This window comes from Genypterus blacodes, unplaced genomic scaffold (assembly GCF_046128005.1).
Source record: "Genypterus blacodes isolate CSIRO-AG114 ecotype Tasmania unplaced genomic scaffold, CSIRO-AGI_Gbla_v1 ptg000088l_1, whole genome shotgun sequence".
In the NCBI taxonomy this organism is placed as follows: Eukaryota; Metazoa; Chordata; class Actinopteri; order Ophidiiformes; family Ophidiidae; genus Genypterus; species Genypterus blacodes.
This window is the reverse complement of record NW_027466893.1, coordinates 160,001-185,722: the sequence shown is the minus strand read 5'-3', so window position 1 is coordinate 185,722 and position 25,722 is coordinate 160,001. Positions and strand designations below refer to the sequence as shown.

The following is a 25,722-nucleotide window of genomic DNA, read 5'->3' as shown; positions in this document are numbered from 1 at the left end:
GACAAACATGGCTCTCAAACCTCCACCAAGGCCGACTCAGGAAGCTCCACACCCAGGACTGCTCCAGTGATTGATTATCGATTCACACATTCATCTCTCTCCTGAACTAATTAAAAGGATCAATCAGATGACTATGGGGACGTTTCAAGGTCAAGAGGTCAGACCATAGAGGTCAAATGTAGACAGAGATGCAGGATTTGGTTTCTATGTAGGGTCAGGGTCAGGGTAAGGGTCGGGGTCAGGGTCAGGGTCAGGGTGATGGTCAGGGTCAGGGTCAGGGTGAGGGTCAGGGTCTAACCCTAGACCTTCTAAAGGTTTTTAAAGGAAGATTTGATTCTGATCAATGTGCTTTAGGCTTTAATTTGAGCTCATAACTTCACCTCCTCATCAATAAACAAACCTCAGCCCTTCACTTCCTGCTGTACAATACACACACACAAAAGGAGGAAGACATTAAATATGAAACATTAACACGTGAACATACGTGTCTATATGAGCGGCTAAACCACTGACAACTCAAACTAAACACTTTAGATGCAGAAACTTAGGATGGAATCAAACCTGAAGCCTTCAGACTTCAGCTTCATGAGGCACCAAGGACCTGTGATCACCATGGTGACGCCACGCTGACGTCACCATGGTGATGTCACAGAGAGTCCACCTCCTCTGATTGGATCAGTCCTGACAAAGGTTACAAATAAATAAGCAGAAGGCAGAAGAGCTCAGGCTGAAGCTGAGTGATGAGACTCAGCACAGTGCTGCTGTCTCACAGCTCAGTGCTGCTGTCTCACAGCTCAGGGCTGCTGTCTCACATCTCAGGGCTGCTGTCTCACAGCTCAGGGCTGCTGTCTCACAGCTCAAACATCCTCATCTTCATCATCAACACTGGAACTTTACAGACAAACACTGCTGATGGATTCAAGGTGGAGCTTCTCCAAAAACTAAGTGCTCCCAGGAAGCAAAGTGAGAGTAAACACACTCTAAACCTCATCATCATCTTCATCATCTTCATCATCTTCAGCTCCTTCACGTCTGAACTCCTCTGTAAAGCTTCTCATGGTGTAGGTGTTTGTGGTTCAGACATGAAGGAGCTGAAGTTTAACACACGCATCATCACTCACATGATGAAGAGGAAGAGCTTTGACCACGTAATGCAGACCTGGTTACCATGGACACCGAGCAGACTATCAGGAGCACGTTTGTCGAGATAAAACTAGAACTTCATCTCTCCTGTTTCATGGACCAACTGAAGACTCAAAGTCATCAGAGATCAATAAGGAGGATCGATCAGCTCAAAGCAGGATCTGATCAATCAGTCTGAACAGCTACTTTCTGACTGATCAGCTTAAACAAGGTTACATTTGTGATTAAAATGTAAAATGATCCATAAAGAGCAACCAAAGAGCTGCAGCTTCCTTCCTTCAGCCTTTATATTAAAATATAGCATTTAGCATTTAGCATTTAGCATTTGTTGGAATTCTCTGAGAAAATATTGTTTAGGGAATTGGCATGAATGCAGCCTTGCTGGGCGAGAAGACGTTTAAACTAAACATGAGTCTGTACAGACTCATGATGGAGTGAATATGAATCTGCCTGATCTCCACACTCGCCTGCTCCTCCTGCTCACAGCTCTGCTGCGGTCCAGGCCCTGCACGTTTCCCCTGGCACGTGTTTCTATGTTACATAACGCCAGCAACCCCCCCCACCCCAAAGGACACAGAGAGGCGTGGAGCACTGACACCACAGCACCCACAGCAGCACCCACAGCCCCCACAGCCCCCCAAGGCCCCCCAAGGCCCCCCACGGCCCCCCACGGCCGGGGCACCCCTCACCATTACCCCCTCATATATAAGTGATGACTGTGCAGATCTGAGAAAGGCAAATAATCCCGCGCATGCGCAGTCCCAGCTGGGTCTCCTCCACTCTTCAGGCATCTTCTGACGGCTCTGTGACTTCTGCACTGCGCATGCGCCCTGCCTGTCACAAGCACGCCTTCAAACTTCCTAGGTCGCCTATTAACTTAATATCTCGTGGTTTTTACTTTTTAGTTCAAATGATAAAACTTTGACTCGAAGTTGAAACGTGGACTTTGATCTTCTCCTCGAGTCTTTGAGTCCCGGCTCAGATGAAGTGGATCCAGCCGCTCTCCCACTCCCGGGGGGGCGACATCTTAAACCGGTGACGACGGACTCTGTAGTTGGTGCCGTTGTTGTTGTCCCAGAACTCCTGCCCCCCCACACAGTACTTGATGGCGAACTGCAGGGTCCCCCCGCTGTCCAGGTACGTGGGCATCACCACCTTGAAGCTGAACTTGTCGGTGGCTCCGTCGCTGGAGCTCGGGACGTACGACGCCAAGCTGTCCATGAAAGTGATCCAGTTGTTGATGGAGTACCGCAGGGAGACGCTCTTCTCAAAGGCCATGTTCAGGACCCGAACGAACCCGGACAGGCTGAACTCGTCCGTCTCCACGCGCTCCAGCAGCACCTTCACCTCTCGGACTTTGTGTTCGAACCCCGGCAGAGATCCCGGGTGGGTGAACAGCAGCTCCATGTACACAGACTGAGGGGGGGCCCTCGGGAACTTGGTGTCCAGCTGGTTGAGGTGCAGCGGGCCTCTGGGCAGCTTGACCATGATGCGCTCCGGAAGCTCCGGCTCGTCCGCGTCGTCAAAGTGCTTGACTGAGATGAGCTCCAGACCCAGAGAGTCCGCGAACCGAACCTTCTTCTGGCTGCTCGGGCTGCGGGTCCGGCTGATCTCCAGCCCGGCCCGCTCCGTGTGGGTCGGCAGGGATTTGCATCTCCGGCGCAGGTTCGGACTCTGCGGAGGCTTCAGGAACGTCTCCCGGCCCCGGGGTCTCTCGTCCACCACGGGACTCTCGATAGGCTCGCAGGTCCCGTTCACCACGTCGAAGTCGTCCCCATCCTCCAGGCGCGGGTTTGTCGCTGCGAGGCTCCCGAACAGCCCGGCGATGCAGCTGTAGTTCCGGGGCAGGCAGCTCTTCGGGGGCAGCATGACCACGACTGGAGCCGCGCAGTCCGCGTCCATCAAGCGCACTGCAGAGCCGGGGAGTCGTGAGAGGAAAAGACCGGCGACCCGGAGCGGAGCCGTCAGGTGGCAGAGCCCGCGTCCCCGATAGGCGCTCCGGCCGCGTCACCGCAGCTGCAGACCAATGGAGACGCTCCGAGCCCGTATGTGAGTCCGTCCAGCCGGGTTGCGATCATCCAGCCGGGCTGCGATCATCCAGCGGGACGCGAAGCAGCAGGAGCTCCTACGTGCGGAACTGAACGTCCCAGCAGAACAACACGAGCCTCATCCGGTCACACTACAGCTCCATGTACAGAAGATCTACAGAAAGTACACGATGTACCCACACACAGCAGTGTGTATGACGTACTCACACACGCACATCAGTGTCTATTAAGTACTCACACACACACACACATCAGTGTCTATTAAGTACTCACACACACACACACATCAGTGTCTATAAAGTACACACACACACACATCAGTGTCTATGAAGTACTCACACACACACACACACACACACACATCAGTGTGTATGAAGTACTCACACACATCAGTGTGTATTTGAGACTCACACATCAGTACACGATGTTCAGACTGAGGCTCATGTATATTTAGTACCGGTATACACTGATGTGTGAGTGAATACTTTATCTATATCTATATATCTTTATCTATAAGGATCTCTCTGTTCTCTCTGCCTTCATGTCTCATTCATTCTCCGTGGTGTGTCTTGTTTTCAGCTGGTGTGTGTGTGTGTCTGTTTGCAGTAATAAACACAGTCAGTTTAGATGTAAACTAATCAGTCAGTTTATCCTTACATATTTACTTCATCAGGATCTTTCTGTTATTTCTGATCGTGGTGTTGCGTAACTGCGATCATTCAGTTGGGCCGGCCACGCCCCCTCTCCGCCCCGCCCCCTCTGCTGCCCATCGCGCTGCGTCACGTCTTGTTGGGTGAGGCGTGCCGGTTGGCATGGCAACAGCGTCAGCGCGTCTCCGCCGAGTAAAGTGCTTCCTGTCTGTTTCTTCTCTTATATAGACTTTGTTTCTTTGTCACTACGACATAATGACCGAGGAGCGCAGCTGGTGACCTCATCGCTGCTGCAGCCGAGCGCCCAATGACACAAAGACCTGAACCGAGAGAAGCTACAGCGGAAATAAAAGCTACAGGCGCTTTATGACCCAGATATCAACAACAGGGGTTTGATGCGAGTTTGGGTTTGATTTGTTTCATCTAAACGAGCGGCTCGATGGTTTCTCCCCTTTCCTGTCCTTCACAGATCCAAACATGAACCTCAGCTGACGACCTGATGGAAACCCTCACTGGTCCAGATCAAAACCTCGCTAAACCGGAACAGACCCTCGCTGAACCAAATCAGACCCTCGCTGATCCGGTTCAGACCCTCGCTGATCTGGTTCAAACCCTCGTTTATCCGGTTCAAACCCTGGTTGATCCGGTTCAAGCCGCGGACGGATCAGACCAGGAGCTCTCAGACGCAGCGTCCAGGGACTATCTGGACTCTCTCCTGGACATCAGTGAGGAATCCTTCTGGACCCATCAGGACTACGAGGATCACTGGTGCTCCGGCTGGGACGAGGCTGTGAGTGACTTTACCTTTATTAACCCTAACCCACCGGAAGGACCAAAGAGGAAATGATGTCACCAGCATCAGGCTGATACTTAACACTGATAAGCAGCTAATATTTGGGGTAAATGCATAAATAAAAAGTAAATATTCAACCCAACACATATTTGTATTTGTTAAAGACCTCAACCTCTGGATCGACTTTCTTTCTTTTCTTCTGTAGTCTGAATTCAATCATTCAAATATTTCAGAGTCAAGAAATTCTTCCCTAAATAATCAACAGGAGTCAGAAGAGAGAAATCAAACTCATTTGTCATTTATGTTGATAAAAGGGAACTAAAATATAAAATCACTAAACTGCGCTTACGATTTCTTGTGACCTGAAGTTCTTTTATCTACCTTTGTTGAACGCACTTTTTGGAAGTCGCTTTGGATAAAAGCGTCTGCTCAATGACCCTGATGTAATGTAAAAGAACCAAATAACAGCTGGAAGGGTTAATGGGACTTCCAGGTTCCCTGAAATAATGACCACGACCCAGACTGTCCACCGAGCGGTGCTGTAACGCTGTGCCAATGGTATGGACATGGTGGTTGGGGGGGTAGTGACTGTCTGTCCCTCCGTATTGTTTGGTGCTGCTACTGAACAATCTTCTCTGTTAATGTTCCACATTTATTACAGCGGCGTTCCTGAGATGCTGACTGTATTTTCTTCTCTGGTTGTGTTTCTGGTGAAGGTCCGGGGGTGGAGCAGAGCCGCTCCCATGGCCGGAGCCTATCTGCCTCAGAAGAAGGAGCACGAAGCCAAGAAACTGAGGAGGTCCAGACATACTAAGACCCAAAGCCAGCACTTGGCGACTGTTGGAGGGATCCTGAAGTCTGACTCTGAGCAGAACAGCAGCCTCATGAAAAGCTCACAGAGCCCAGAATCCACCCTCACCTCCACAGACAGAAGGGGGGAAACCATCACTGAGGAGGTGAAGCTCAGGGATTCTCCTCATCCATCATCTCCACTGCTCCATCTCAACAGGACCACCAAGCAACACCACCACAGACCCTCAAGCGTTGTCCCTATTAAGAACATCACCTTCTCCCCTCCATCTGAATCAGCGCGCCACAAAGCACCGGGCCTCAGCGCTCAGAAGGTTCCAGAAGGTGAAGCCTTGGAGCCGGAGAGTTCTACTGCAGAGAAGAAGAGCGGAGGTGCTCGGAGAGTGAAGGAAAGAAGAGCAGAGGTACCGAGTGCAACAGTGACCACCAAGTACCAGAAAGACCAGAGATCAGAGGGCTGCTGGGACAAAAGCACAGCTGAGGCCTCCCAGTCTTCACTTCACCACCTGTCCTCCAAATACATGCTGGTCTCCATGAAGAAGCCCACCAGTTTACCACCACTCAAGTCCTCACCGCTCAACCAGCAGCAGACTCACAGAGGAAAACCTGCTTCAGACACAGAAGGTGTTCACTTTGAGAAGAAGAGTGGAGACTGGAAGGACACGTCCAACCATCACCAGCAGAAAGAGCAGCCGGTGTCTCCGTACGAGGCGTCGCTGTCCTCCAAACCCAACGCTGTGTTCTGTGCCAAATACTTCACCCAGGCCGTCCCGTCCAGCAGAGCCACAGGAGCTCAGACACAAACGTAGCAGAAGATGACGCCACCGAGGTCACATGCCAAAGAGCCGCAAAGGTCACACGCCAAACAGCGGCTAAGGTCGTACGACGCCCGTGTGAGTGTCTGAGCTCAGACTTCTCTGTGCCATCAGCACTCATACACACAGACGGCAGGAAGACGGCAGGAAGACGTCTGCTCCGGCCTCTGTCTCTGCTGCCATGGAGACGTAACTCAGGACCAGCAGACTGAAAATAAGGATGAGTAATGTAAGAACTTTAAAAGTCTGGATGCTCCTCTCACTGTTGAATGTCTCCTGGTCCACCAGCTCTCCACAGAGGAACTATGAACACACACACACACACACACACACACAGTCAGAATGAGGCTCTAACGCTCTGTGGTACAGAAGTGAAGGAGACTTTGGGTGGTTGAGTTCTGTGTGTTGTTACTTTTTCTCTTCTATCTGCTGGAGTTACTTAGCAACCGTGCAGCTGCCTCCTGAGGAGCGTGGCGTCTGAACTCCCTGCTGGTGGAGCAGCAGGGTTCTTCTCTCCCTTCCTTCTATGGAGCCTCAGACAGGTTGACACACAGACTGGTGGAGCCTCAGACAGGTTGACACACAGACTGGTGGAGCCTCAGACAGGTTGACACACAGACTGGTGGAGCCTCAGACTGGTTGACACACAGACTGGTGGAGCCTCAGACAGGTTGACACACAGACTGGTGGAGCCTCAGACAGGTTGACACACAGACTGGTGGAGCCTCAGACAGGTTGACACACAGACTGGTGGAGCCTCAGACAGGTTGACACACAGACTGGTGGAGCCTCAGACTGGTTGAGCTTCAGACAGACATGGAGCCATGAGGCTGCTGAAATAAAACATGTTTACTGTGAATCATTTTATATTTACTGACAAACATCAACCAAGTCTGAATGAGACAGCGTTTTATTAGAAGCATCAACAATGAAACAAGGCTGCATGTAATAATCACATTATTGATCCTGTGCTTATGGGAAACACTGCATGCAAGAGAAAATGAAGCGCTGCGTCTCATTGTAACACCACCAGGGGCGCTGTGGTGCAGGAGGTTAGGGTGAAGAAACTTCACTTCAGTCAAACTGCAGGTTTGTAACAGGAAATCAGTGTGAAAGCGTTTTGTTCCTTCATTTAGTTTGAACAACATAAAGATGTTTAACATGACACACATCCATCACATGTTCACGTCTGTGCTTCATGCAGTCTGGACCAAACATGCAACTGTTAAGGCCGACTGAAGCAGCCTGCAGGGGCACAGGGGTCTACATCACCATTTGGTCCACACACACACACACACCTTTGATCCAGATCTTCTCCATGCTGCAGAACTCTTCATCCTTCTAAACTCACTGATGACCTCATTGATGTGTGTGTGCAGCTCAGAAGCTCCATCACATTTAGAACACACACGTTCACTAAAAACACTACCGACATGTTAGCATGTAACCAGTGATGATGTCACAGGTAAACAGCATATCTACATGAAGGTGATGAAGAGGAGTTCCACTGTACAACATCACAACACTGAAACATGGAAGTTGTGTCAATGTGTAGATGTTTGTGCTTCTCTTCACCTTTGACCCTGAACCATCTGCATGTTGTCATGGATCTCTAAACTTGAGAGTTGTGAGAACAAACAGTAGAAGAAGAACACAGATGTCATGACATCATCACACAGCTCAGAGAGTCCAGGAGAGACGCTGACTACCTTCTCTATGGTCCATGAGAGAAGAAGAACATCTACGCACTGACAGAGGTCAGAGGTCAAACTAAACTGGCCTTTCAGTTAAAAAGACTCAAACTTTAACTTATGTGCAAATAAATATGTAAACAATCAATCAATCACAACCAGCTCCTAAAGTGCAGCGGCGTGTTCCAGCTTCCTGTTTCCCTGGAACGTTGCGGGTGAGTGAGCCCGTGTCTGGTGGGACAGGAAGCAGGAAGCGCAGGTCAGCTGTGCTTGGCGGGCTGCTGCAGCAGAGCGCAGAGCTCCTCGCACGTCTGCGTCTCCACAGAGCTGAAGTGAGACTCCATGTTCCAGGCCAGGTCGGCGGACAGGAAGTCGTCCATGACGGTTTGCGTTTCGTTGCTGGTCAGGAAGAGGTGTCCCAGGCCGTCCGCCTGGCTGGTCACGGTCTGAGTCTCGGCGTGCTCCGCCTGGGGGCCCGGGTGAGCGCAGAGCGCGGCGGGAGGCGAGGGGACGTCCGTCTGCGTCTCCGTATCCGAGGACTCGGTGCTCATGGAAAAGCTGGAATGTCGGAGGATGCTGCTCAGCGGTACGTGGCTTCCTGCGCTCAGCAGGAAGTTGAGGTCAGTCTGAGTTTGCGTGTCAAACATCTCCAGCTCCAGGTCGGTGGCGGGGGCGGGGCCTCTGCCGGGGGCCTCGCTCTGGTCCAGCTCGTCCATCAGGAGGAAGTCTGTCTGGGTCTGGATGTCGCTGGCCAGCCCTCCCAGCTGGCTCTCCTCTGTCTGCGTGTGGATGTGCACCGTGTTCAGGAAGTCTTCAAAGTCAAAGTCAGAGGCGGCGTTCTGGTCCTGAGCTGAGGTCAGAGGGGCCCCGCAGCCTGCAGGGGCCTCGCTCAGGACCTGCTCAGACAGGATGTTCTCCAAGTCACTTAACAGAGTCATGGTCTGGGTCTGGTTGTCGGCCATGTGGCCGGAGTTCAGTTCGTCGGTCTGAACTCCAAAACACAGGCCGCTTCCTGTAGCGGCGAGGGGGTCGGCTACGGCCAGAGCGGTCTGCGTGGAGACGCTGAGGGAGCCGCCGCCAAACAGGTCAGAGCAAATCATAACCCGGTTCTGAGCGCAGCCGGTCTGGGTCTGTCGGGTCTGACAGGGGGCCACGGAGGAGAAGGGGGGGGCGCACGGAGTCTGGCTCAGGCTCAGGCCGTCGGTCTGAGCGCCGATGCTGGAAGTGGCCTTGGCCCTGCAGGTCTGCGTCTCCACGCTGACGGGCAGGAGGACCTGAGCGCTCACGCTGATGTCCGTCTGGGAGCAGGAGGACACGGAGGACTCGCCCTCGCTGTACCCGACCCCTGCCGGCGCCCTGGACAGGTACGACCTGTCTGTCTGTATGTCGGTGGACGTGCTCCGTCCTCGCTGTCCTCCCAGTCCGCTGTCCGGGTCCTCTGAGCCCAGGGGGTCCAGATCCACCTGCACCCCTGTGCTGATGGGTCCCAGGCCGGAGCGAGAGGCGGGCACGCCGTCTTTGAAACACAGGTTCTTAGCGTCCAGCGGGGGCGCCACGGCCCTCAAGGCCGGCGGGAGGACGGGGACAGCGCTGAGGGAACCCTGGCTGTCCACCGCCAGAACCACAGACCTCAGAGGGCCACATTCTGAGGCCGGCAGCAGGACGGGCAGGTGTGTGAACTGCATCACAGGCAGGCTGAGCAGAGCCACGCTGGGCATGGGCAGCAGCTTCTGCAGGCTCCGACGAGGCCCGGGGCTCTGACGGGCCGGAACGGCCGCTTCAGAACACACGGCGCCCTCTGCTGGCTCTTCACTGACCGGCACCGTCTGAACCCATGACTCTGAGTTCTTCACCTTCACAGAACCACTCAACAGTTTCTCCATCTTCCTCTTCTTCACCGGAGGGATTCTGAAAGGAAACACAACAGATTCAGGAAAGTCCAGTCAAATGTCTCCGTCCTCAGCTGGACCAGGGAGACACACAGTCAACATGAGGGACACAGCAGACAGGAAACAGGATAAGAAGCTCAAAGGTCATGTGACCTCAGGTGGTTCCAATAATAAAGTCAAACATCTGTATAACATCTTTGTTCTTCAACAAAGGAGACCCTTATTAGACTCAGACGCTCTTTAACTTTCTGATGCTGATCTTTGTTCATCTTCAGGCATCAACACCCTCATGTGACCTTTGAACTCAGCCAGATGATGACATCATTCAACTTCATCTACTGGCTCAATCGGGCAGTGAGGAGGAACCAGGAGGTGAAGATGATGATGATGATGATGATGATGATGTCAGTGCAGCTCTGGTTTCCAGTGAGGGGGCGTGTCTTCCTGCTGAACCTGGTGGAGCTCCTAAACTACTGAAGGTCACTAAGCAGGCGTGACCCAGACGACCTCCAATGCTAAACATCTAAAGCTAAACTAACCCTTCTGCCCCAGAGCTCCGCCCCCTGCTGGCGCCCTACCTGTATTCTGGAGGAACCTGGTGTCCCGTCCTGTAGACGTGCGACAGCAGTGCGGGCCTGCTGGCGTACGGACAGCCGCACGTGCAGCGGTACGTCTTCCCACAATCCTCAGCGTGCCTCTTCAGGTCCCACACCGTGCTGTAACCGTGGTTACACTTGGAGCATTTGTGCTTCTTCTCAGCATGACTCTTCATAAAGTGCTACCATAAGAGGAAAGAGAAGAAGAGTTTAAAATTCAGTCACATGTTGGTTTCATGGCTCCAGATTGAAGTGATGATGATGATGGAAAGGAACAGGAGGTTCATCATCTTCATCTCCTTCATCTCTGCCCTGTGTGTTCACGTGTTAGAGTCTATAAAGCTCCTCTACATGGAGACAGAAGCTTAGGTACAGACTGACATGTTGACCTCTGACCCTTTGTTTTTTCTGTTAGTGAATCCAGGAGATCTGTTGAGCTTTTATTGTGGAGGGCAGAACTTCTATCTTTGTGCTGTGGATCCATAAGACAGACAGACAGACAGACACACACACTCACTTGTTTAACCAAAGAAAACTGAGAGAACGGCCTCAGAGGACCTCTGGGACAACCCTCCACAGGACAGCAGTACAGCTTCTGAGAACCCTTCAGGTCCTTCCTGACCGTGGGATTCACACCACCATCCTGGGAGAGACAGAGACAGAGACAGGTAGAGAGAGAGAGAGAGACAGACAGGCAGGGAGAGAGAGAGGGGGAGAGACAGACAGACAGACAGGCAGACAGAGAGAGACAGTCAGTCTGGCGCACACAGGTTCCTGCGTATGTAGCAGCAGGCTAACTGTTAGCATCTGTCGCTGTGATGACTTGCTCTTTCCGCTCATGTGTGCGGTGTGTCTGCGTGTCCTCTGCGTGTCTCCTTGCGTGTCTCCTGCGTGTCTCTGCGTGTCTCACCTCCTCCACTCTGTGGGACTTGACCAGGTGCATGTTTAACGCGGGGCTGTTCGGCAGGATCTTCCCGCAGCCTTCCACTGTGCACAGGATGTTGGTCCTCACTTCCTTGGTCAGCTCCGTCACCGTGGGCTTGATGAGGATCTCCCGGGCCCGCGGCTCGTCCTGTGGGGGCCTTGGAGCCGCCGGGCCCGCGGACTCTGAGCCGTTCCGGGCCTCTGCGGAGGCCGCCATGTTTGTGTATAGCGGTGAGAGCTCAGTAGGCCCTGCGCGCTGTCCCGCAGGCTCAGGCTGCTTCTTGCTCAGGACGAGCGGCGACGTCACTTCCGTTAGACTCTTTATGAAATATTGACAGGATGAAAATGTCAAACTATTCTCCGTGAAATACAACACTAGAAATGGAATAAAAAGTTTACACACATTAAATACTTCGCTGCTCTTTTGTTTGTATTTCCCTGTTGAGGGACAAATAAAGGTTTATCTTGTATCTGTTAACATCTAAGCTTCCTCCTCAGGGATAAAGAATACAGATGTTAGACTTTATTAAGTGTTTCCACACTGGAGGATTCATGATTTCACAGTCAAAGTGGAGATTTGTATCAAACATCCAACAAATACTTAATAAAGCATTTAATCAAAGTGAAACATTTGATGAGGATTACAAACACATTACAGACTATAAACATAGCAAACATGCATTAAGACAGAAGCTCCATGTGTCCATCATAGTGACGTGTGTCACATCAGCTGTGTGAGGGTCCAGGGCCATTATCTGTGATCACAAAGTGGTTCCTTCCTTTCAGAGTGATGGACGAGAGCAGAGGAGCCACCGGCGTGGAGGCAAAACCTGAGGACAGAGAAGCAGCTTCAGTTAGCCACACCACTGAAACGCTAGGTCAACCACTGAAACGCTGAGTCAACCACTGAAACGCTGAGTCAACACGTCAACAGGCCAGCAACCAGATCTGTGATCCATTAACTAAGTGATTTACTCTTTATAAACTAATCTGTGTTGCTCCCTTAAGGTCGAACAGAGAGACAGGATGCCTTTCCTCCGCCCCTCTGACCCACAGGTCAAGCCTGATGTCAACATGAGTTTTGTCTCCATGCACACGCATGAATCCAGAACCTTCACACGGCTGAAAGGCATTCTGGGTAATGTGTATGTGTATATTGTGAAAGCCATTCAAATGTTTGTGCAGACAGGAGCCCAATGTGCAGGGAACTGAGGTCAGAAGGATGAAGCCTATAGAGCAGCCATCTTCTCCTCCTTCACTCTGAAACACTGATTTTGTGGCTCAGATGTTAGTGTGAGGTTAAGAAGAGGTTGTGTGTGCGCCCCCTGGTGCTCATGCATGGAGCCACAGTGATGCCTGAGGTCACCTGAGGAGGCACAGTCCCTGAGCGACTCCAGCAGGTTGGTGCTGGCAAACTTCACCACACATCTGAACGGCCCGTCGCTCTCACTCATCTTCTTGTTGCTGTGGTCTCTGAATTTGGTCTCCAGCTGAGGAAACATGGATCAGAACAAACTCATGTTTCCTTCACACTTCAACATAAACACTAAAGGTTCAAAAGTTCAGCTCCCCCTCCTCTCCCAAACCACTCACAACATCTTCTATTCCTTTCTAACGGATGGATGTTTGCTAACGTTCATAGCTCCGAGACGTCGCAACATGAGATTGTGAACTTCATGTTCATATTTTCCAACTTTATTGATGTAGAAAGTGTTCCCATGGTCCTTTGGTCACTGAGCAGCAGGAGCAGAGTGTGTGTGTCATGTGTGTGTGTGAGTGATATGAACCTTATAAACTGCAGTCTGCAGCTGAGGTAACGTCCCTTCACCAAACGCCTCACAGGCCTTCTGCTGTCGCTCCACTGCAGCCTCAGCTTGGTCTCGCTCCACCTGAGGGTCTGGACACAGTTCAGGTTTAAGGACTCAGAGGGTCAAACTACATGAAACCAGCTTCAGTCAACAAATCTGATGAAGAGCAAAACGTACGCAAGAGTGTTTGATTCTTTTCTGTCACAGGGCCGGGGACCACAGAGGGAAAAGTCTGGAAGAAAGGTTTGAGATGATATCAAAATCAGTCTACAGACGTTTCCCCCAGAAGGAATGATCTCATCTCCTCTCATTCTGATCTGATCTTCATGTGCACGTTCTGCCTCTGTGTGTGATGTGTGTGTCTGAGCTTGGCACAATCAAACACACCTGTTGATAGCGCTTCATGAGCAGATCCCTGAGGGCCGTGAGCTTCCGCCCGCTCAGGTTAGCGTCTTTAACCGCTCCGTACCTGGTGGCCAGAGCCAGAGCCTGCAGGGGGCGTCGCCGCGTTAGAGAGCAAGATGAAAACTACTCATTTAGCTGTACAGATCAATCAGCTGGGTCCTGACCTGCGATAACAGCGGCCTCTGCTTTGAGGTGAGGCTGCTCACAAACACGTATGGAGTCTGAAGGTAGTGAAGCACGTATGTGGGTCTGAGGTGGTTCGGTCGGGAGAAGCCGTCGCCCCACGCAATCCGAATCCACACGGCTTCATCCGACGCCTTCTTCATCTTCACCGACACCTGGAGTGTAAAGCGGATAAAGGCGTCACAAGCAGGTGAAGCAGCATGTGTGATCTGAGGAGCTGAGTGAAAACACTCCTCACGTGTCTGATGAGCTCGCTCAGATGGGACCGGAAGTTCTCCTTGAACTGCGTCAGCTCCACAGTGGGAACGTCGTCTGCAGAGTGAGAGACATGAGTCAACCAGGCAGTGAACAGGTTAACAGGAAGCTTCAGCTCATGTGGAGGGAAACAGGATGGACTCTCTGACTGAGAGTGAACCCTGCACACAGAGGGAGGACATGCTGATGGTACCTGAGGGCTCAGTGAGCTGCAGGACCTGCCACATCCCCTGGTTTGGGTTATCAATCACATCTAAGGAACAAACACAAGCAAAGGGATCAAACGTTGTGATCAGACGCCTCGGCAGAGAAACAACAGAGCAGCAGACTTACAGATCATCTCCAGCTCAGTGACCTGCTTTAGAGACCACACCTGCTCCTGTGAGGACACACACACACACACACACACACACACACACACACACACACACACACACACACACACACACACACACACAGGTTGTGTTTAAGCGCATTGTTAATGTTCACTAATGTATTTCAGGTCAAATGGAGGAAAACAACAAAGGGCTGGATCACACAAACACAATGTCACACACTGCTCCTTCTCCTCTGATACACTTATTGATGACCTTTGCCTATATAATAATCAAAGCAGCAGCAGTATTATAGTAATGTGCCTTTATAAACAGACCTCCTCCATGTGCAGTAACATAATAAAGTCTATTTACAGACCTCCTGTATCATCATCAGCCTCTCCGTCAGCTCCTGTTTGCTCTCCGCTCCCTCCACTTCTCTCCTCTGCGCGGCCGTCAGACGGCTCCACTTCTCCAGCGCCGCTCTGAGCTGCTGGGCCGGGCTCCTCCGGATCAGGCGCCTCAGTAAACGCTTCGCTGTGTCTTCCATTCTGCTTCACACCGACAGATGTCTTCGTATGGCGGCTCGTTCAGACAGACCGTTGCTCCGTAGCAGCATTAGCACGTTAAGAAAACCAGCATTCAAACAAACCGCCGATAGGAGAAAACGAATCCACCAATCACATAGCGGCACAAAGCCGGAAGTATCTTCATTGTGCGCCCTCTAGTGTGTCGGAGTGACATCACACTACGACAAGCGCATAAGAGAGAGGTAAGAGAGCGCGAGCGAGCATTCAGTGTGTTGTCCTTCAGCTTGGGTACGTTTGAGTATAAGATGTGTAGTTAGGGTCATAAACGTGTAGTTAGAGTTATAAACGTGTCGTACGTGTCAGTAAACGCTGTGCGGGTCTCCAGCTTGATGAAGTCGCATCAGCTGTTCGGTGTTTGTATGAAGTTTGTGTGTTTTGAACGTTAGCAGCGTTAGCAGGGTCCAGCTAGCGTCAAGTCCGGTAAGCTGAGGACACAAGACACGAGCAGTAAACAGGACAGGAGAAATGGACACGCCCCCGTGTCCCCGAGTCTCCGTGTCCCGAGTCAGTTCCCTTTTGATCTACACAGTTCATACGCGTTAGAAAGCGATTACATCATCAACCACCCCCCGCACGCGACCACTTGGACATATTGTGTGTGTGTGTGTGTGTGTGTGTGTGTGTGTGTGTGTGAGAGAGAGAGAGAGAGAGTGTGTGTGAGTGTGTGAGTGTGTGAGTGAGTGAGTGAGTGAGAGAGTGAGAGAGTGAGAGAGTGTGTGTCTCTGTCTCAGTCTCACACACACACATTGTTGTTTTGAGTTATGGATCTTCTAGTTTCCTTATCAGTGAGCTAAAGGACTTCCTGTGTGTCTCTGTAGGTAAGTGTCCTCAGCTGTCCAGATGTCCTCTCAGGAGGGCGAGGGGTTTGGGGGCTGTAGTATCCTTCAGTAGAGACGCAGTGGCGTGTTCTCCTCTCAGTCTGTTCCCTACATGTTGCAGGCGGCTCCTTAACTCATCATGCACACTGACCTCTCCCCTCACCTGCACACAGACGAGTGTAATGAGCTCATCGCCCGTCTGAGGCAGTGTCACCAGGAGGTACGTTCTCGCCGCAAACACGCCCCTAACACACCCACGCCCTGTACAGCAGACCACATGTTGAACATCTGGCTCCTCTGCTCAGGGTGAAACACCTGTAGAGCTCTGCTCAAACTGCTGAGGTGATCTTTGTCCACGCTCCCTTAGCACCAAGCTGCAGGGACCGTACACACACACACACACACACATTGTCTGAATGTGTGGACTCTGCTTCTTCTCAGCACAACGTGATGAAGTTCTTTGGTTCCTGTAACGACGTGGACCTCATCATGCGTCAGTGCCTAAAGAAGGAGGTGAGGATGTTTCTTTATGTGTTCATCCTTAAAGTTCTCATGTGACCTCTGACCTCTGTGCTTATGGCTGCCAGCGTCTGGTGAAGAGGGAGCGCAGCAGGCAGCACGCTGAGGAGATGAAGAGGATTCTGAAGGAGGGACCCAAGGAGCCTTTCTAAGGACGCATTGTGGCAGCCTGGCCACACGGCGGCGCTAAGGCGAGGAAAGGAAGCACAAACATTGGGACGAGCCTGCTGAGTGTCTATACTCAGTATGAAGGTCAAAGGTCATACTGAAGTTCATGTAAATACAACTCACTGGAGCCCAGACTGTACTTCCTGTTCTACTGAGCTCATCCTGGCAGTCAGCACCTCATATAATACCTGGTTTGTATCAGCAGACTTCAGTGGTCGTTTTGTGGGAGGAGCTTGCTGAGGGACCTCCTCCTCCTCAGGCTCTGATCTTAATCATGTTTTTCCTGCTTGTAGCGTTTGGTTTTTGTCAAATGTAAAACAAACATGTTTGAATAAAGCCTGATAGAGCGTCGTAGAGCTTCATGTCTGTGTCTCCAGGCGGCTCTAGGCTCTGCTCTGTGCAGAGGCAGAGGAGAAGAAGAAGAAGAAGACACCTTCAGTTCAAAGTGATGCTTCATGGTTAGATGCTGTAAGTCAGGACTCATGTTAGTTTACCTTTCTAACTGAATGAACCCAGAAACACAGACTGAGCAGCAACACGTTTATGTTTACATGTTACATGCATGTAAAGACAAAGTCACATTAGAAACTCTGCACGTGAACAACTACAAAAGTTCTACAAACTATTTCAGGTTTCCTCCAGGAGACGCCTGCAGCTGTGTATTGATCACCTTATTGATTAGTGGACAAAGAGAAACGTTTCATCTGTTTGCTCTCAAAGTAACAACAAAGGAATCAGCAGATAAACAGGAAACCATCGACCGTACCAAGACGAAGACGAGCACAGATCTTCATCAGATGTGTGTGTGTGAGAGGATCTGATTAAAGTTATTAACTTTAAACGTTAATATGATGAAGACATCGTCATGCATGAATAAATTCACTTGTAATCCGTTTCCTCCACAAAGTCGCTCGTGTGTTCAGCTTTGGTTTGTTCATGACAAAATGAGGTTTTTATAAAGTTCCTGAACATAAACATCCATTCAGACTGCTTCTCCTCGTGTTAACACCACGTTACCACTAGAGAGAGAAGGTACAGCAGCCTGCAGACCAAAACACTCACTACCACCAGATCTGGGTCAGTAGGATCTGGATCAGGATCTGGGTCAGTAGGATCTGGATCTGGATCAGTAGGATCAGGATCTGGGTCAGTAGGATCTGGATCTGGATCAGTAGGATCTGGGTCAGTAGGACCTGGATCAGACGGATCAGGATCTGGTGGTCCCTCAGTCCTTTTCAGATAGGAACTCTGTGTCTCCAGGCAGAGCCGAGTGTCTCGCAGAGCTACAAACATCAACTAGCAGCATCATGGAGCTGAGATGAAGATGATTCAGTGAAGGATCCAGACCTGATCACTGTATTGATTATTGATCTACAGTCACTCTCACACTGTAACCTGGGTCAGAATTCAGATTCTTAGTAAAACATGTTCTAAATGTTTTTAGTTACTAAATTAAAGTTAGGCAACGACAAACATTATGATGATCACATCAGAATGAATCAGGTCTTCATGTGTGTGTGTGTGTGTGTGTGTTCCTGCACATTGATCTCAGTGATTCATCTATTCAAACGTCCACATTAAACATTAGAGCTTCTTCAGTCTAAATGTACTTCCTCCTCCTTCTCTGTAGCGTCTGGTCTTCTTCACACTCTTTTGTCTTCTTCACTCTCTGGTCTTCTTCACACTCTCTGGTCTTCTTCACTCTCTGGTCTTCTTCACTCTCTGGTCTTCTTTACTCTCTGGTCTTCTTCACTCTCTGGTCTTCTTCACACTCTGGTCTTCTTCACTCTCTGGTCTTCTTCACTCTCTCGTCTTGTCTCAGTCTTGTGCTTCCATTTCTTTGTTAAACGTGTTCTTAAACATGCATGACCTCCTTCACATGTGCACTGTGATGCTAGTAGCATCATGACGTCATCGTATATACAGAAAGTAGACTTTTAAATAAATACTCTTCATATATTATGCCTTTAGCGTGTGCTGAGAGAACACACGTGTCCGTCCTCAGGGTCCCTCACAGCCGTGCTGGGCGGCTCTGCTGTGCAGGAAGGAGAACAGAGCCTCCAGGCCGGCGGTGGAGCTCCAGAGCTGCTGCAGCTTCTCACACTCCCTCTGGTTGACCTCCTCCAGGACCGACAGCACCAAGCTCCTCACCAGGCACTTGGACTCAGCCAGAACCTTTGGGACATTCGAAGACACAGCTCGATTGTGATTGGCTCTGGGGTGAAACAGGAAGCTGAGGTGCTCTTGAGCTCGTACCCACCACAGAGCTGCAGGACGCCATTTCCTTTACGCGCAGCATCACTTCCTGGTTAAAGGTGTTGGGCCAGAACACCTGCGACACCAAACCTCGACTGCACGCTTCCTGTGCCGTGAGCTTCCTCCCACAGAAGAGCATCTCATTGGCCTGAGGGACAAACAGGAAGCAGGAAGCGTTTTGACTTAGACCACACAAAGATCTGCTGGAGACTAAACCACCATGACACACACACACACACACACACACACACACACACACACCAGAGCCACGCCCAGGATCTGGGGGAAGGTGTAGGAGGAGCATCCAGAGGGCGTGAGGTGCAGAGCGGCACAGGGCGTCTGGAACCAGGCCCTCTCACTGGCCCAGACCACGTCACAGAGCGGCAGGATGGAGGCGCCCAGACCCAGAGCGCCACCGTTGATTGCTGCCACAATCGGCTTCTTGAAGTGGATGAAGGCCAGCACGAAGTCGCTGAAGAAGACACACACACACACACACACAGCTAACATTAACTTTCCATTATTTCTCTCTCATTTTGCAGAAAGTAATCAATCACTGATGAACGTTTCAGATCAATTCTATTGAATCACCACCGTACAAATCTGAGGCGGAGCTCTGCAGTCTGACAGCGAGCGGAGGCTTCCTCTTACCGGACGGCGTCGGCGATGCGGCTGCTCTCCTTCCTGCGGTCGGTGGACAGACGACCGATCAGGTAGGACGGATCCAGACCGCTGCAGAACGCCGTGCCCACTGAGCTCAACAACAACAGCTTACTGTCATCAGACGCTGCCTTCCCCAGAGCAAGACATACCTCCTTCATGACCTGACAGGAGACAGGGACACATGAGGACAGGAGGACATGGAGACAGGAGGACATGGAGACAGGAGGACATGGAGACATGGAGACAGGAGGACATGGAGACAGGAGGACATGGAGACATGGAGACAGGAGGACATGGAGACAGGAGGACATGAGGAGAGGACATGAAGACATGTCCCACAAAGACCTGTGTGTTGTGTGTGTAGCGTGTTGCGTGACCTCTGGCGTCAGGGCGTTGTGGTCGGTGGTCTGGCTGGACAGGAGGACGTGTGTGAATCCGTCCTCCTTCCTCACCACGATGTCTCTGAAGCGACAGTTGTTGTCGCTCTGTCGCACGTTGTACCTCAGACGCTTGTCGAACACGTAGCCTCTCTCCTCCACCAGCTTCCTCTTCATGTGCAGCTGAGGAAGAGGAGGAGAACCTGACAACACAACACAACATCGGGTCATCCGGACGTCCAACAGGACACAGTTTCATTTTGTCAGGCTCAGCTGGTTCTTTAGGCCCTTGTGTGTTAGCAGACACACGCACACTCCGCCCCCAGGGGGCGCTGCAGCAGCAGGATCAACAGACACAAGGCTGGAATGATTGACAGCATGTGGACTGTGACCCAACACAGAGCGGCACACAGGCAGCGCTCTGTGCTCTGAATGCATTCACACGTATGAACCATGGTGACCTCTGACCTCTCTGTGTGTTCCTCTGTCAGTGTGTAGATGTTCTTTAATTCTCTAATGGACCCTGATGGATCCATGTGGTTGTTTCTTCTGCAAGTTCTGCCCTCCACAATAAAAGCTCAGCGTCTCTCCTGGACTCACTCAGTGAGCTGTGTGATGATGTCATGAGGCTCACACCTCCTCTCATCTGTGTTCTTCTTCTACTGTCCTTTCTTCTTCTACTGTCCTTCTAAACTGCAAGCTGATGTGAGAACAAGAGCGTGACAATATTCTGCTCCCTCTCAGTCTGTTCCTGCAGTCAGAGGTCAGAGGTCATCATATGAGTCTGTCACTAAGCTTCTGTCTCCATGTAGAGGAGCTTTAGAGGCTCTAACACGTGATCATGGATCCATCAGGGTCCATCAGAGACCTACAGACCTGAAGAGGAGAAGAAGAACATCTACACACAGAATGTGGAGCAGCACTTTATTTGTTTAAAGCTGCTTTAAGTGTAAACACAGCTGATGTTGCTTCACTCAGTTTGAGTCCCACACAGGCTGAGGGCCTGTGTGTGTGTGTGTGTGTGTGTTGACCCTACCTGCTCCACTGGTGTACTGAGGTCCCTCTGTGTCCCTCAGCTCCTCGTCTCCTCGGGGGGGCGGTCTAGGAGACTCCAGAGGCCCCGCCTCTCCGTTCTGCAGGCCGCTCTGAGGCTCCCTCTCTGGGGAGACGTGGTGCGGCGCCCCCGGTGGAAGGTCCCTGTGTGTCACGGCAGTGCTCTTACTGTCCTCTAAAGCGGTATTTGCCCCTCCCACACCCACCTTCCTCTGCTTGTGAGCGACCCCTGACCCCTCACTAGCAGCCAGCAGCACCTCTCCTCCTCTGACTCCCGCCGGGCCACAGAAGCTCCTCTTCCTCCGGGCGTCGGGCCGACTCCTGGAGCTTTGGGTGGCAGATTTGTGTGGTTGTTGTGCGTGCAGCCTGTTGAAGCGGTGGATGAACTCCTCACAGTGCAGGAGGTGCTGCTCCGGCTCCCAGGTGTCCTCTCTCCTCCCGTAACCTTTCCACCGGATCAGATACTCCCACTTCCCCTTCTTGTTCCGCCGCTTGTCCACAATCCGCTCCACCTACAGGACGACACACTGCGTTACACGCTGTCCTGCTGTCCTAAATCTCCTGGTGCTCCTCACGTCTAAGTCTAGGACAGTAACCATGACAACAGCCTCAGTGTCTGCTGCCATCTAGTGGTGACCTGTAGTTAACACAGGACACACACTCTGGATGGTCGTCTATGGAGGATGTGACACACACACACACACACACACACACACACACAGCTGTGCCCTCATCCTGTTAGCCACGCCCCCCTGTATTTCCCCATTGAGACCACCGACCACTGGCCTCAAACGCCATGTTGGCAGCGTTGGGTTCCGCCCACCTGAGCTCCGCCCACCTGAGCTCCGCCCACCTGAGCTCCTTCACTGGGGACAGATTTCACATCACACACACAGTCACCTAAGTGCTGCAGAGCAGAGCCCACAGAGCGGCATGTCTTTCTTTAATGTACTCACTCAGAGGGAGTGGTAGAGCTTGTGACATGTGAAGAGTGAGATAGGGACGGATCGACTGAAGGACGAAGATAAGACCACATCATGGAGCGGAGACTCTCTTGCACACGCACACACACACACACACACAATTAATCAGCATTCATATAAACTGTGTTGATGATCCACAGCCACTCGTGTGTTTGTGTCATGACACCAAACACGCTACATCAATACATCTGTGTGTGTGTGTGTGTGTGTGTGTGATGGTTTATTGATGATCTGAGCTGGAAGCAGGAAGCAGCTTCATGTCTGATTGCTCTGTGATTGTAATCAGATTACATAGATCTAATCTGATTACAATCAAACACAGCTGAGGATCCACACAAACACAGTTTAACCCTTAGTGAGGCTTTTATCGGGATTTAAAGCTATAAAGTCAAGAGAGAAGAAGAAGCAGTTACAGCTCAATAGACGCAGAGCAACAGATGAAGAAGAGGAAGAAGAGTGGAGACGTCTGAGGCTCCACATGTGAAGAAGAGGAGCTGCTGGAGAACAGAAGAGGAGATGGAGAGGACATGTTGGGCCCACCACCTACAGTTAATATGGTAACTCTACTTCCTGTTATCATCAGCTGAGCTCAGGTTGAGCTGAGTCATGTTCTCTTCAGGTCTGTAGGTCATACAAGTTCTGCCCTCCACAATAAAAGCTCAGCGTATCTCCTGGATTCACTCAGTGAGCTGTGTGATGATGTCATGAGGCTGTCTCCTCCTCACATCTATGTTCTTCTTCTACTGTTTGTCCGGTTAAAGGATAGAGACCCATGACAACATAGAGGGTTCAGGGTCAAAGGTCAGAGGTTATCATATGAGTCTGTATCTAAGCTTCTGTCTCCATGTAGAGGAGCTTTAGAGGCCCTAACACCTGATCATGGATCCATCAGGGTCCATCAGAGACCTACAGACCTGAAGAGGAGGAGAAGAACATCTACACACTGAGAGGAACACACAGAGGGCAGAGGTGAAGAAGATGAAGATGATGAAGGTTCATAAAGTTTTACAGACTTTGATCTTACACACACACACACACACACACACCCCCTAGCCCCTAGATGATGTTGTGTGACCCTGTCACCTGTGACCCCCCCCCCCCCCCAGGTCCCGGGGAGGCGCGGCGCTCTGCCCGCTAACAGGCGGAGATGTCCGTCTCGTCCGCGGCACCTGAACGCGTCACTTGAACTTCAGCACTTTGGGTTCCTCACATTGATCCGCTTTAAGAGCACGCGAGCCGTCCCACGCGTGGAAGTGACGAGGAGCGACTCAGAGCGAGGAACGAGGAGATTAAACACGAAGCTGCGCTTTAAAGCGTCAGGACGCCGCGGCGCCTCCACGTTACTTCCTAATTCCAACATTCGCCCGTGTGTCGGACAGTTTCCGTCCCTCGGCTCGTTACCTCGTACAGCTCCCCTGAGGCCATGCTGGGGCCGCGGCTCCCGTCTGTCCTCCCGTCTGTCCTCCTGTCCTCCCGCCTGTCTTCCTGTCTGTCCTCCGTCCCGTCTGTCTGCTCGGTATTAGCCGCACAGATCCAGACAGCTTCAATCGAGCCCCGCGAGCCGGAGCGACGAGCCGAGCACCGGGGCGGCGCTGCGCACGCGCACACGCGCGCACGCGCGCTCGCTCGCACACACGTCACATTTAGGACTGTATTATCACTTATGACGTCACTGTACCGCACACATATATTGTTTTTGTGTGTGTATTTCGTAAAATGTCGTCATGGTAACCTGACTTTTAAATAAAATCTATTTGTTCTTATAACATTTACAATTCTGTTATGATTTTATTCCGACTGTGTTTCCTTAAACTGTTTCCGGTAGTGACCCAGACTGGGCCAGGTCCAGGTCCAGGTCCTGAGGGTTCAGTGTCATCATGTTCATCGTTCTTCTATAGAAGAAGAGCTCATACCCCCACCAAGGCAGAAGAATGCAAAATGTGTCTATTTCTCATGAAAGATTCTCTTCACAGCTTTGGCATGAAGGATCAAGCTCAGGATTTGAACCTGGAACCTTCAGTCTGTGAGGCTTTGATCTATCATCGATCTGAGTTTCTATTCTGATTGTTTTTTTTTACTTTAAAAATGAATTTTAAACATTTTAGTGCCACTGAGCTCGTGCTGGCAGTCAGCATCTCATCTAATACCTGGTCTTTATCAGGAGCGCTGCAGTAATAAAGTTCAGAAGAATCGTCTTCACTGCAGCTTCACTACATTTACTGGTTATGAGTCACTTTAGTATTTAAGTTCATAATCAGTCAACCACCACGAAGACTGAAGACACACACACACACACACACACACACACACTGTGATAACGTGTCAGGCCGAGGTGCCCTGCAGTGTGAGGCTGTGTGAGGCTGAGTGAGGCTGAGTGAGGCTGTGTGAAGCTGTGTGAGGCTGAGGCTAAGTGAGGCTGAGTGAGGTTGAAGGAGAAGAAGAAGAAACACTTTTATTGATCCCCGAGGGGAAATTCTCACTCAGTTGTATGCTTTGCTTTGCATCGTTGTTGTACACAGACAGTTGAAACACACACACACATGTAAACACCCCCATGCAAAGAAGGTCTGTATACAGCACTTTTGGGGTTAGGTGCCTTGCTCAAGGGCACCTCGGCAGTGCCCAAAAGATGAGCCGGCATCCCACCAGCCACCAGCCCATCGTCCGTTTTTATGTCGCGGTCCTCGTTGAGGCTGTGTGAGGCTGAGTGAGGCTGAGGCTGAGTGAGGCTGTGTGAGGCTGAGTGAGGCTGGGGCTGAGGGAGGCTGAGGCTAAGTGAGGTTGAGGCTGTGGTGCGAGTGAGACACAGCAGAGACGTGGGTACGTGAGTCCACCAGACTGGCCTTCAACATACAGAACCTCAAAGCCACACATTAAGTCTGCATAACTGAATCAGAGGCACTTTGCTGAGTTCCTCACTAGAGGGCGATGTTGTCTCACAGATCTGAGGAAGCTCATATTTATGTGTCTGTTTGTTAGCGGCACCATTTCAATGTTTGGTTTCAGGTCAAGTCCAGATACATGAAAGCTTCTCATGCCAAATAAGGTAATCAATATAACATCTACACACACACACACACACACACACACACACACACGCACACATGGTTACATATATAAACATATATAAAACATGGTTAAATATATAAACCAACATTGTTTCTTCAATTCACAATTATTGTTTTAATATTGATTGATTATTTTTTAGAATGAAGATGAGATGAAGATGTGTTGGGTGGATGGAGTCTCGTAGACTGTGTATATATGTACATATATGTATATGTTGTTTCATGTTTAAACATGATTAAAGTCTCTCTCTTCTCTTTACATGTTTACGTCTCTGCTGGGTTCAAACGCTGCAGAGAACTCATTGAGCCTTACTGACCAATAGAGGGCGCACAAGTGTTACACACTACACACAGACACACACTACCCACACACACACACACACTACACACACACACTTCACTACACACACACACACACACACACACACACACACATCACTACACTACACTACACTACACATACACTCCACTACACTACACATACACTACACTACACTACACATACACTACACTACACTACACATACACTACACTACACTACACTACACTACACATACACTACACTACACACAGACACACAGTACCCACACACACACACCACACTACCAATTCACTACACACAGACACACACTACCCACACACACACACTACACTACACACACAGACACACACACACACTTCACTACACTACACTACACTACACTACACTACACACACACTACACTACACACAGACACACTACCCACACACACACACACTACACTACACACACACACTTCACTACACACAGACACACACTACCCACACACACACACTACACTACACACACACACACTTCACTACACTACACTACACTACACTACACATACACTACACTACACTACACTACACTACACATACACT

General features: G+C 50.8%; 6 protein-coding genes across 7 annotated transcripts; 2 read left to right on the top strand and 4 right to left on the bottom strand.

Moving 5' to 3' along the window:
* Nucleotides 1–1,829: 1,829 nt before the first annotated feature.
* LOC143007460 (protein phosphatase 1 regulatory subunit 3E) lies at nt 1,830–3,406 on the bottom strand. Its single transcript, XM_076158810.1, has one exon. The coding sequence runs from the start codon at nt 3,043–3,045 to the stop codon at nt 2,122–2,124; it is 924 nt and encodes a 307-aa protein (XP_076014925.1). The 5' UTR covers nt 3,046–3,406; the 3' UTR covers nt 1,830–2,121.
* Nucleotides 3,407–4,093: 687 nt separating this feature from the next.
* Nucleotides 4,094–6,892, top strand: LOC143007461 (uncharacterized). The gene is made up of 2 exons (XM_076158811.1): nt 4,094–4,631; nt 5,351–6,892. Exons 1-2 carry the CDS (start codon nt 4,341–4,343, stop codon nt 6,251–6,253), a joined length of 1,194 nt encoding a protein of 397 aa, XP_076014926.1. The 5' UTR covers nt 4,094–4,340; the 3' UTR covers nt 6,254–6,892.
* An 89-nt stretch (nt 6,893–6,981) lies between these two features.
* Nucleotides 6,982–11,560, bottom strand: atmin (ATM interactor). Its single transcript, XM_076158803.1, has 4 exons — nt 11,346–11,560; nt 10,953–11,078; nt 10,418–10,617; nt 6,982–9,858 (listed from the first exon to the last, which is right to left on the bottom strand). Exons 1-4 carry the CDS (start codon nt 11,376–11,378, stop codon nt 8,211–8,213), a joined length of 2,007 nt encoding a protein of 668 aa, XP_076014918.1. The 5' UTR covers nt 11,379–11,560; the 3' UTR covers nt 6,982–8,210.
* A 400-nt stretch (nt 11,561–11,960) lies between these two features.
* On the bottom strand, nt 11,961–14,990 carry cenpn (centromere protein N). Its single transcript, XM_076158807.1, has 10 exons — nt 14,704–14,990; nt 14,344–14,389; nt 14,204–14,263; nt 13,994–14,067; nt 13,737–13,910; nt 13,555–13,656; nt 13,345–13,399; nt 13,147–13,256; nt 12,726–12,849; nt 11,961–12,189 (listed from the first exon to the last, which is right to left on the bottom strand). Exons 1-10 carry the CDS (start codon nt 14,872–14,874, stop codon nt 12,086–12,088), a joined length of 1,020 nt encoding a protein of 339 aa, XP_076014922.1. The 5' UTR covers nt 14,875–14,990; the 3' UTR covers nt 11,961–12,085.
* A 64-nt stretch (nt 14,991–15,054) lies between these two features.
* cmc2 (C-x(9)-C motif containing 2) lies at nt 15,055–16,770 on the top strand. Of its 2 annotated transcripts, none has more exons than XM_076158808.1 (4): nt 15,055–15,142; nt 15,854–15,952; nt 16,174–16,245; nt 16,320–16,770. In XM_076158808.1, exons 2-4 carry the CDS (start codon nt 15,872–15,874, stop codon nt 16,401–16,403), a joined length of 237 nt encoding a protein of 78 aa, XP_076014923.1. In that variant the 5' UTR covers nt 15,055–15,142; nt 15,854–15,871; the 3' UTR covers nt 16,404–16,770. The 2 variants fall into 2 exon arrangements, with proteins under 2 accessions (XP_076014923.1, XP_076014924.1); XM_076158809.1 differs by lacking the exon at nt 15,055–15,142 and adding an exon at nt 15,152–15,732.
* A 175-nt stretch (nt 16,771–16,945) lies between these two features.
* On the bottom strand, nt 16,946–23,340 carry LOC143007457 (chromodomain Y-like protein 2). The gene is made up of 7 exons (XM_076158806.1): nt 23,153–23,340; nt 20,752–21,280; nt 19,716–19,918; nt 19,327–19,499; nt 18,937–19,147; nt 18,680–18,823; nt 16,946–18,594 (listed from the first exon to the last, which is right to left on the bottom strand). Exons 1-7 carry the CDS (start codon nt 23,174–23,176, stop codon nt 18,421–18,423), a joined length of 1,458 nt encoding a protein of 485 aa, XP_076014921.1. The 5' UTR covers nt 23,177–23,340; the 3' UTR covers nt 16,946–18,420.
* Nucleotides 23,341–25,722: the final 2,382 nt, after the last annotated feature.

Bases quoted from the DNA above. Each gene is read 5' to 3' on its own strand.
- LOC143007460 (XM_076158810.1), bottom strand. From the start codon at position 3,045: ATGGACGCGGACTGCGCGGCTCCAGTCGTGGTCATGCTGCCCCCGAAG.
- LOC143007461 (XM_076158811.1), top strand. From the start codon at position 4,341: ATGGAAACCCTCACTGGTCCAGATCAAAACCTCGCTAAACCGGAACAG. The intron at 4,632-5,350 runs GTGAGTGACTTT...TTTCTGGTGAAG, and splicing joins GCTCCGGCTGGGACGAGGCT to GTCCGGGGGTGGAGCAGAGC.
- atmin (XM_076158803.1), bottom strand. From the start codon at position 11,378: ATGCACCTGGTCAAGTCCCACAGAGTGGAGGAG. The intron at 10,618-10,952 runs GTGAGTGTGTGT...CTCTTATGGTAG, and splicing joins AGTTTTCTTTGGTTAAACAA to CACTTTATGAAGAGTCATGC. The intron at 9,859-10,417 runs GTAGGGCGCCAG...GTTTCCTTTCAG, and splicing joins CAGGTTCCTCCAGAATACAG to AATCCCTCCGGTGAAGAAGA.
- cenpn (XM_076158807.1), bottom strand. From the start codon at position 14,874: ATGGAAGACACAGCGAAGCGTTTACTGAGGCGCCTGATCCGGAGGAGC. The intron at 12,850-13,146 runs GTTCATATCACT...ATGTTTCCTCAG, and splicing joins TGCAGACTGCAGTTTATAAG to CTGGAGACCAAATTCAGAGA. The intron at 12,190-12,725 runs GTGACCTCAGGC...CTCTGTCCTCAG, and splicing joins CAGGGACTGTGCCTCCTCAG to GTTTTGCCTCCACGCCGGTG.
- cmc2 (XM_076158808.1), top strand. From the start codon at position 15,872: ATGCACACTGACCTCTCCCCTCACCTGCACACAGACGAGTGTAATGAG. The intron at 15,953-16,173 runs GTACGTTCTCGC...GCTTCTTCTCAG, and splicing joins TGAGGCAGTGTCACCAGGAG to CACAACGTGATGAAGTTCTT. The intron at 16,246-16,319 runs GTGAGGATGTTT...TATGGCTGCCAG, and splicing joins GTCAGTGCCTAAAGAAGGAG to CGTCTGGTGAAGAGGGAGCG.
- LOC143007457 (XM_076158806.1), bottom strand. From the start codon at position 23,176: ATGGCCTCAGGGGAGCTGTACGAG. The intron at 21,281-23,152 runs GTAACGAGCCGA...GTCGTCCTGTAG, and splicing joins CCTCAGGGGAGCTGTACGAG to GTGGAGCGGATTGTGGACAA. The intron at 18,595-18,679 runs GTGGGTACGAGC...AATGTCCCAAAG, and splicing joins TGGCGTCCTGCAGCTCTGTG to GTTCTGGCTGAGTCCAAGTG.